Source organism: Strigops habroptila, chromosome 1 (genome assembly GCF_004027225.2).
Source record: "Strigops habroptila isolate Jane chromosome 1, bStrHab1.2.pri, whole genome shotgun sequence".
Lineage (NCBI taxonomy): Eukaryota > Metazoa > Chordata > Aves > Psittaciformes > Psittacidae > Strigops > Strigops habroptila.
The window spans coordinates 6,935,919-6,946,604 of NC_044277.2; the positions used below are offsets into that span (position 1 = coordinate 6,935,919).

The 10,686-nt window shown below is 41.6% G+C and overlaps 1 protein-coding gene across 7 annotated transcripts in view; it reads right to left on the minus strand.

Moving 5' to 3' along the window:
• KHDRBS3 (KH RNA binding domain containing, signal transduction associated 3) overlaps nucleotides 1-10,409 on the minus strand; it is an 85,808-nt gene extending 75,399 nt beyond the window's left edge. For 6 of the 7 annotated variants that reach the window (XR_003992007.1, XR_003992004.1, XR_003991998.1 and 3 more), the window contains exon 1: nucleotides 9,913-10,408. Coding sequence is in view for 3 of the 7 variants with exons in the window: in XM_030490526.1 (XP_030346386.1) it covers nucleotides 9,913-10,000 (88 nt within the window). In the remaining 4 variants the exon portion in view is untranslated. Of the gene's footprint in view, nucleotides 1-9,912 lie in introns of all 7 variants that reach the window. The other variant, XM_030490536.1, reaches the window with a different exon arrangement.
• Nucleotides 10,410-10,686: the final 277 nt, after the last annotated feature.

Consider the following 10,686-nt stretch of genomic DNA (forward strand, 5'->3'; position numbering starts at 1 on the left):
TCCTCTATCAGAGTATCAATTTAAAAAGGGTAATTTGTCTAGAGCTTTTTATAGAGATCATTTCACAGCCAGCTACTTGCCACTTATATGATAATGAAATACACATTGGCATTTTTAATTAACCTTATATTGAACTATGTGAACTATTACTCAGTGTTCCAAATGAGGCCTATTATTTCTGAAGATTGTAAATTTGTAAATGCACCTCTGAACAAATGATTGATAAATAACACTAAATGGAGAGTACAGGGAAATTACCATAATCAGCTGTATGTGATATTCTAAGAGGTTCAAGTTTAAAAGCCTAGCAAAAGAACTGCTTTAAAACTTCATTGAGAACTTATCAAATGGACAGACTGACAGGAGTCTGACTAGTTCAAGTATACCTCAAGAATACATCACGAGAACAGCACAGGCCAAAGCTATTTCAGATCCCATGCATATCTCAGTTGTATTTGGAAACCCTATGTCCAAACAGCCACAGCAATTCCATCTATATTTGAGCCTGTGGCCAAGGTATGAGCAGTAAAGACAAACACCTATGAGAAGGCCGAGCAGAAAGATGCAACCAATGCTAATTTCCAACAGGCCAGTTACCAATTAAAGCCTTTATACCCTTAGTATCAATTTTATACGCACACAGTGAAGCTATGAAAGTATCATTGACAAAATGATTCTCTAAGCACTGAAGCCACAGTGATCTGCATACTGGCTTTTGGAAGGGACCTGCATTTTGAGCTGCAGAACACATCTGGCTGCAAGCAAACACCGCTGGCTCCCCAAGAGCAGCTTTCCTCAGGGATCTGGCACCCCTTCCCGACGATCCCGCTTCCCGGCAGGGCTGGATGGGCTGAGCGCCGGCTCCCCCTCCTGACACAGCGCCTGCACTGCACCCATCGCAAGGCGCCGGCATGCGGGCGGCACCTTACTCCAATGATTCCAAACCCTGGTCTGCAAAGCCCTTCGGAGAAAGATCCTGCCACACTGCCTGATGACTTCTCTAATACTTAGTGGTCCATGTCTAATACAACAGAGCTTCGTGACACAGAGAGAGCACCCAAAAGCCTTCCTGGGGAAGTTATACCTTCAAAATCTCAGCATCACTGTATTAAGGTGCTCTATAGGTACCCTACAGGAAAACCCATTGGGCAACACTTCAGCTCTTTCCACAGTGTGCTCATATTAGTATTTAATAATTGCCTGAGATCCCAAATTCACCAAAAAAAATAAGTCTGGAAGAAGTCTTAAAAGGTCACTAATTCCTTCACAAGCACTTCTTAGACTAACATTATTCCCAGCATTTTTTTCACATGGTTTAACAGGTTTCTGTGAAGACTTCAAGTGTCTGCACAAAAAATGCCTGAACAGATACAGTAAGCTTTAAAAGCATGATAAATCTTCTGTTGTATGCTTTTATACAGTAGGCCAATAAAAACCTAATCATTTTTCCAGACCATGGATGCATGGTATAATAAAAAGGTCAAGGCTATAAGATAAGCGAAAAGAATCTTTAAGACCAATTTGTTGCACAAGACAAATGGGACCACAGTAGTCCCTTCCAGACTGAAGATCTAGTACTAAGGTGCCACATTCCACCTTGCAGACCAGTCCAGCCTAGGATATTAGGATAGCTCTAGAAAAGCAGCAATGGTTAACTGGAGCTCAAGATAAAACTGCAACCCATCTGCTGTGCAGCAGAAAGGGAAGCAGATTAGCTCCTCCATGCACATCAGGATTTAAATGGAAAAACTGAGTCAAATCATTAGTAATAAACTCTTTCACTTTGAGAAACCCTTCCATGTGCCACAGAAGTTTAGGGGAACCCCAGCAAGGAAGGCAGAACTCTTAGCAGTGACTCTACCTTCTTCACAGGAATTATGACTTGTTGATCCTAAAAAAAAGCAAGCTGGAAGTGATCATGAAACAGACATTTACTGAAGTAAAAAACTGCTCTAGGTTTCTGAGCTTTTCTGAACTTCCATGTACATGATCTTAAGGTCCTTTCTAACCCTAACTATTCTATGATTCTATGACTGTACACATGGACCAAAACATTGAACTCAAACTGTGTGAAAGTCTAAAAGGGAAATAGTGTTTTCCTGCAAACTCAGGAAGGGTTATGGGGTATAGTTAAGCATAACAAAGCCATGAAATAAGGTAGATGCGATGGACCTTAATGCTTTTCACTTTCACAAAAGGGAAGTTTATCATTTAGGATTAGTTTGGAGGTGAGCAGGAGAGAACAGGGTCATTTTATTTTACTCGTTTAGCCCATAGAGCTGTATCACTCAAGTCCGCATACAAGAGATCACATCATTTCTGCTTGGTAGCAGGAGAAAGGCACCAGAAAGCTCCTCAGCCCTCAGATACTGAGGATGTGATCTCAGGGAGCAGAAGCTCTGCTGCTGACCAGAGGCACACGAGGCCTGGTGCTTCATCACAACCTCTAGTTAATTAGGATATTATGAACTAATAATGAAAACTTTTGTCCGTTATCAGTAACCAGGAAAGGAGAGACATGAAAGGAAGAATGACTGCATTAAAAGCAGTCCTTCCATTTCTCCACCTTTTGAAAACATCATTACTATCCTAAAGTAGCAGGAAAAGCTGGCTGAAAATATCTAAAACATTTGCTTTCAAACACATGTGCTTTCCAGAGTACTGATACTGGATAATCAGAGGCAGTAAGAGACCACAAATGCATTTACGCTCCAAGCACTCAGTAAGTGCAGCAGCAGTGTCAGAGCAACAGAAGCAATTTTTACTACTTGCTCTATTTTTTGCCCACAAAAAGGCACCTTCCTCTGACTATTCCTTTTGTACAATCCAAATGCATTAATCAAGTTCAAGAAAAATCAGCAAATCCTCAAAGGATTTGGAACCTGTCACTACATAATACCAAGATCAGCACAGCAGCAGTTGTAACAACTTTTCTTTTGGATTAAGCACAAGAACAATAGGTTTACTGAAATGATTTCTAATCTTTTAAGTTTCCAATTATTTTGTCAAGAAATTCTTCCTAGGAAATAAAGACCTATAAAACAACACCTATAGAGGCCAAAAAAAGTGAAAGATTTACCAACTACAAGAATTAAACTGACATTTGTTTGCTGCCTTGCAGCTTTGTTGTTGTTTGTCTGTTACCTGAAGCCAAAAGCCTGATAAACACATCAAAATAAGAAATGGAAGGCAGCCAGCAAAAAAGCAACTGGAAATAAAGAACAGGAAGGAAGGAAAACCATCTAACTTTCTAGTTTCTTATTAATTATACCTTGACAATACAGTAAAATAATGAAAAATGACAACACAGAAGAGTAAGTGATAAGTATGACAAAGTTGAGTTGCAGCAAAGATATATTTTGAAATAGGATAAGCACACAAAGAATAAAACATGCACTGCTCAGCTGTTGAGGCACTCAAAAATAAAGCTTTCTTCATTTCACCTCTCCAATTACTACTCTAATTTGCTCCTTGGCATAAATAGCCAGCCTACATTTATCATGTATCCCAAGTCATTGACAGATCTGTAAACAGCCTAACTATTTAGTTGAGGTCAAACATCCAGAAATGCATCCCATTTTGCATCAAAGATGGGAAGAGACAAAATCTACCAGTGCTTACATTTAAGAGTTAATCATCTGTTGCTAAAGCACCATGCTTTATTTTTCATTTGCACTTTTTGGCCAGACATTTCATCATCAGTTTAAAGGTCCTATTAGCCCCCTTATTGACCTCTGTGACAGTAGTAGGCCACTCAAACCACCGGTTAATGATCATGGTCACAAACCAATCAAACCACCAAGAGGCATACAGACCTCCAAGTTTGCAAAGCATTGTGTTTTTAACAGGATCTTCTCAAAGGTTAAAACACATGGACTTGTATAGCTAGAATGTCAAGAAAGTTAAATTCCCTAGTCTATATACCCTCATGGCTTTAGCTTAAGGCCACAAAGATATTTATTTTCTACCTGGTGTTGTATCTGGAAGTCACTCAGCTAGCAATATACAGCTCTAAAGTAATTCCCAGAACTACCACCCTGACCATGCAGCTCCCATTGAAACCTGCCTTCCCAGGACTCAGGGGCAGATAACCCCACTTTATCAAGATATTCAACTTGCCCACTATAAATGTCCTGTCCTTTATCTCCTATTTGAAAAACAGTATTAATAATGTAAGCATTATGCTTGCAAGATTTCTGCAGAGCTCAGCTAAGAACAGTTTGTTAATTCACCATAAAATACTAGGTGTGTCAGTTACCAGTTAATCCGTTTAAACATGCTTTTTACTGACACTGCTAAATACTGATTAAAAAGTCATGCAGTACCACACTGAATACTTTCAGAGGCTACTCAACTCTGAACATTGATATTCAATTCTTTCAAATCAAAGCACATCTTCAATTCTTTTGTTTCTTAACTATACTTGAAGTTGGGGGGAACTCAGGGCAAAGAAAGTCACACACACAGATTTTAAGTACATGCAAGCCAAGTCAAACAAGCCACAGGCCACTAGAGCAGCCAGTCAGTGCTGTGACCTTCTTTCTGATTTCTCCAGTAAAGAAGTACTCAGAAAGTTACAGTTTTAATTTGCATGGCTGGTGTCAAAAAGGATTGAAAGTGACAAACCATGCCAGTCTAAATTTGAAACCTTTAAATTCGATCTCTCTCATTGACTGACAAAGTAAGTGTGCAAGTGAATTAGAAGTCAGCTTTAGACTAAATGTGATCATCAGCAAGTGGCTGCAGGCTAGAGTCATGCTTCAGAGCAGATGAGCCTAGGGTGAAGTATGTATGATTATCTTCAGCTGCATTTCACAGCAGCCCTGTTAACATGACCAGAATATCTGATAAATCACTTCCCCAGCCTTTTAAGAGAGCAAGACTGCAATCTAATTGTTAATAAATCTTATGACTTTCCCAATACAGTTTCACTGCAGTAAAAGCAAAGCACAAAAACGTGAACTTCTGAAGTGTTACTGAACAAGGAAAGCTGAGACATGAGGGACAATCTCTGAAATATCCCTTCTGCACTCCAGATCTTAGTACTTCTCATGCTCTTTAAAGAAAACAGAAATAGAACCAAAGTCAGCCTTCCCTGTTTTTATGGTGCTGCCACACTACACCATTCCTTATCACTGTCACTTCAATGTCTTTTCATACTGAGCCTGCCGAATAAGCAATTGCACCCACACATTTTCACAGACTTCTGTTTTGAAGTCTGATTACTGGAAGACAACAGAAGAGCTGCTTCTTCCTAGCTGACCTCTAAGAATGAAAGCCTGGTGACCTGAAAAAAAAAAAATCTGTCTGAAGAATATATCACAAAATCTACTATTTTATTCAAATTAATAATCTTAAAAGTAATCTTAAAACCCCATCAGTTTTCTTCAGCTGTATTTGCTTTACAAAATACCTGTGACCTTCATAAAGCTTTTTGCCAGCCTCTAAGAGCAAGAGACTTGAAACAAGCATTGCTCACATGGTTGAGACTACAATGAGAAGGAGAGTTTGAGGTGACACAGCAAGGGAGTACGCATTACACCATTAGGGACTGGGAATGCTTGGCACCACACATCTGTTCATGCCATGAAGCACCTGTCCTCGGAGGAGAAGTGGATGATTGAGCAGCAAACTGATTTATATCGCAACGTATGTAAGTCACTCCACTACATATAATCAAATACATCTTTTAAATTTGTGAGAAACTAGAATTCCATTTGTGACAAATTAAATAAAATCCTTGCTAAGTGCCCAGAAGCACTTGCATACCAAGAGAGATTTATTAAAAATTAACACCATCTATGGAACCATAATTCACTAAGTTCCTACTTCAAGTATTTTCAAAAAGCTATCCCTTAGCTGCTATAAAAATCCTCTACAATGCAGTCAGTACACTTTTCCTCACACTCCTTGATATTTAGGGAGGTACTAGTCTATTTGATTACAGAACTACTCAATGTGACAAGAAACAGCAACCCTCTACCAATCACTACTACACACACAGATCAGTAAAGTCAGTCAGTATACAGCTAGCACATACAGCCATCTACTGATAGGAAGGCTTGTTATTCCTGTACATCTTGTTGACAATTTAAAGGAAACCTCGCCAATTTAAGCTATTACCTCAAATCTCAAAGTAGCTAAAATGAGCCTGTAAGGAAGAATTCCACAGATACAGTCTACACAAGTAAGAATTGTCATTCAGCAATGGCACCAGTACTCATCTTCTGACATGAGGATTTCAGCTGCCCTAACTACAGGGTTCTCCTCACCTATGCATTTAATATCACACAAATCAAACAAGTGCCAGGCATCCGCTTTAATGTCTCCCCTGTCTGTATCAACATGTTTTATTTACAGTTAGCTTCTTCAGTCTGCAGTTTCACATACTCCACCCAACATTCACAAAATACTTGTCATCAACCAATACTATGCATAGATGTGAAAAGATAAACTCTTCTTGCAGATCTCTCAATATTTTTACAGCATCACTCATGAACTAAGTTATGACAATCAATATTACACTTGCACATTTACCAGCATTTACATACCAGCCCAAGTGCAAAGTCAGCCTTCAAAATAAAGCTCTCAAAGGTTGAAAAGCAAAGCTGCTCAGTGCCTTGCAATGATAAACAGAAAGAACCAGCCTGACTCGGGAACAAGCATCACTTCCACATACAAAAACATTTTTCAGATTTTTGCATAAAGATGAGCACCTGAGAGTTGCAAACAGGAAAAATACAAATACACACAGACTAAGCTCTTGCTTCCCAGAGCCTTGTCTTCCCCAAGGTTCTTCAATTACAGAATAATTGGACATAATGTTCCAGTCCCCACTGTCTGGTATCAGCTGCAAATTAATCCCATCAGCATGGTCACCTTACCACACATGCAAAAATAAGGACACTTCCAATCTGTAACATGTTTAAGGCTTTACAAATAGAAATACCCCTTTTTAGAATGGCTTAACATTCAAGTATACCAGTAAATCATCTTAATTAGATCAAAGGATATACTCTGGTCTCCTAGAAAAGGCTCCTATTGTTTTGCATTTTAAGCAGCATCTGAATGTTTCAATGACTGTTTAAAGCAAAATTTAAGCAGTCTTACAGTTGTGTCGCAAAGAGACAAGTTATCAAATATTTGAACAATTTACAACAGGAAAAATCAGCACTTCATGTGCTATGCAGGAATAATGAAGGACAGAGATTTTAATGCTTTCAAAATGCTTAAAACAAGGTTTTATTAGGGCAAGAGAAGAAGCTGACATCTCTTAATTCTGAGATACATTAATAATACTGCCCACAAAAGTATTCTTGCAGCATCTTATCTCCACATTTTTCTTTTTCAGCTGAAAGGCTGCCCTGGAGCTCAAAGCATGTCAAGCTCCACTGTTTTCCTGTATCATTTAAGATTATGTCATTTCTGTGTACCCAAATTATAATTTGTAATTACACACATGATATGCAAATGTGTCCACTTCCATATGAGAACTATAATTAGCAGATTTTGGAAGTCAAACACAGGACTTTTCCAGAAGCCAAATTTCAGCACGGATAGAAATTTGTTAGCAATTTGGCTCTGGTCTAAGCAGTACACACAGTTCAACTCCTCCAGCCTCTCTGAAGGATTTACCAATTCGACCATACAATTCTTACACATCAATCCTGAGTTTCTACAGAAAGCTGGCTGATCTACAGCATTTCGGTTTGAGTAAATACAAGTAGTCAATGTAATGCTATTAAGACATCAAAATGTTGTTACATAATTAAGCTGGTTATTTTAAGCACTCAAAACCTTTGCTAAGGCATTCTCACACATACCTGGAAGAAGCCAAACTTTGACACACCTTTCATTCACGCTTGAAAAGCTAAACAAACCCAGTTTAAAAAATAAGACAAGCCCTTTCATTTGCCTGCTCACTGAACTACCGTAGAAAGAACTCAGTGGACCTGACATACAAAGTACAAACCACAGCTATTACATACACATTTCCACTAATAATCACCTTCATTTAACTGCACAGAATTATCAGTAACTGTTTTTTCTTAATTGTAGTAAAGTTAGTGCCATGACAGGATGGGTTTGTAAAGTATCTCCTCCTGAAGCCATGCAATTCCCACTTGTATTATACAGTCACTTCACCTCACTTGGTTCTTTGGTGACTCAACTGCTAAATCATCTATTTTATATGGATATTATACAAATTTACATTTTAAGCTGCAGTTTCATAGTCACCCTGCTTAATCTTTTTTTAACCTCTCTCCAACAAGTGAAATACTTGAGATTTAATGCAAGACTTGATTTTCAAAGCAAGCAAAAAAAAGTAATCTAGAGACATACTAGGAAAAAAGAGGTTGGATCCATGTCCATGACACTCTTTCAGTGACACTGTAATTTATCTTTGGAACTGAAAGCATGCAGATACCAAGTATTACGTGATAAAAGGAGGCAAAAGTTTGCCTGTCTTCTAATTTCTCATTGCAGTGAGAGCCTCAAAAGTATCATACATAGTCCTCAGAAGTCACAATTTTGATAACAGCCATACAGCCACATCTACTTCCATAAATGCTGTCTGTAAAACAGTAAATCACATATGTAACTTCCTAAGGTAATCTACATATGCAATAAAGATTCTTCCTTCACTATGTGGAGAGAACTTATCAAATTTGCAGCCTTAAGTTCTCAGCCATCAAGCTCAATTTTAACAAGTTTTTTATTTACAGCAAACAATAGAAATATTTAATACAATTCTCCTACTATCAATACCACCACTTTTACAAATTCAAAGGTAGGAAAAATACCCAAAATACCAACAATCCAAGGACATGCAGCTACAAATCACAAGGCATGCCACAACCAAAACTGACAGCTACCCTTTAATCCAGAATATGTCAGGACGACAGTTGATTCTCCTGATTCAGAGATGGGCATTCACAGTCAATTACACATCGAAAACTACAACAATGCATTAGGAGAAGCCACATTGATCTAGACCTATTCCTGTTATGGGAAGTGAAGTACACTGGCACAGCTTTGCAATCACATCAGCTGAAGCCAAAATCATCTTGGGTGTCATTAAGTTATATTAGAAGATTAGTTCATAATTTATTTCACCTGACCATCCCAAGCACTGTACCAAGTGTTCACCTCTTCAGAGCTATACTTGAAAGTCACCTGCCAATTACACAATAGTTCCAAATTTATAATCATACTCTAAATCACACAGAATTACTTTTCTGTTCAGTACAGCATCACTGAAACAAAGAGCTAGCACTTTAAAGCACACCTGACATGTCAGATGCAAAAGCGGTAGGAATCACGATCTGGAGTTATATAAATGCAAAAGGAAATATGCTTTGGAGTTTTTAAAAGCTTTACCAAATGCATCGTTGGTTCCTTAGGATTTTAGTTAGAGCCAAAAGTTCCTAGGAAAGGACATAGGTTACAGGCTCCTTTTTACACATACGTAAATAATAAGCAATTTATTGCTCAGAAATATGTTAGCAGAGCGAAAAAGGAAAACCTTTTCGGGTTTTAACCGACTCAAAGCCCTAGCCGAGCACGTAAGACCCCTGCTGTTCTACACCAGGATTCCACTTGGTATCATTTATAACTCAAGAGGTGAGCGGTCATCCCTTCACTATTGTAAAACACCCCTATGGAAGCAGAGAAATTTGGGAAGGCGGCCCAGCGTTTGCTGCGGTGCGGGGAGATGCTGGAGCCGCACCCGGGAAGACTCCGGGACCGCCGCGGGCAGCGCAGAGCCCCCGGCTCCTCCGCGGCGCCCAGCGCAAGGAGCGAGGCAGCAGCCGGAGACACAACCCAACCCCACCAAGCGGTGCGGAGCGAACAGCACAGCCCTCCCGGAGCATCCTCGCTAACTCCAGCTCGTTCCCCGCCGGCCCTCACCTTGGTTGACCAGCCGCAGGGCGTGGGTGAAGGACGGGTCCAGAGAGTCCTTCTCGGCCATCAGCTCGGGCAGGTACTTCTCGTCCATGGCGGCGCTGGCCTGGAGCGGCAGCGGCGGGGCGCCGGCTGCCCCCGCGGCGGCGCGGGTCCGAGTCCCAAGCGGCGTCAGCGGTAAATCCTCGGAGGCAGCGCTTCCCCCCGGCCGCCTCCCGCCCGGGGCTGCGGGGACGCATCCAGAAGGAAGCGCCGCAAGCCCCCGGCAGGGAGCGGGGAGGGAAGGGACGCGGGCCGGGGAGACGACCCCCCCCCGCCCACAACCGGACAAGGGGCGCGGAGAAATCCCTCAGCGGAGGAGCACGGGAAGGGAAGGAGGAAGAGACGCGCCCCGGGCGCCGCTGACCCAAACGGGACGGGCGCCCCGCACACAGGCGCGGACAAGAGGCGGGAGCCCCTCAGCCACCGACCACCACCGCCACCGGCGCTACGCGAACTGAGCAGGAGCGCGCCTCGGCTCCAGGTTTAAATACCCCCGCCGAGGCCACGCCCCTAACCGCCCCCGAGTCCCGCCTCCCGGCTCCTCCCAATGGGCGGTCTCTTCCCGCCTACTCAAGGAACGACTCCTATTGGATGGTGCTGCTTGTCAGTCAGGGACCGGCCGCAGCTTCGGATTGGTGGCTCTGTGCCTCATCCCACTTCCCCGCGCCTGTCGCGCTCCCGCCGGCTGCCGATGCGAGGGCGGCGCTGAGGTAATGGTCTCACCGCGGTGAGGGGAGG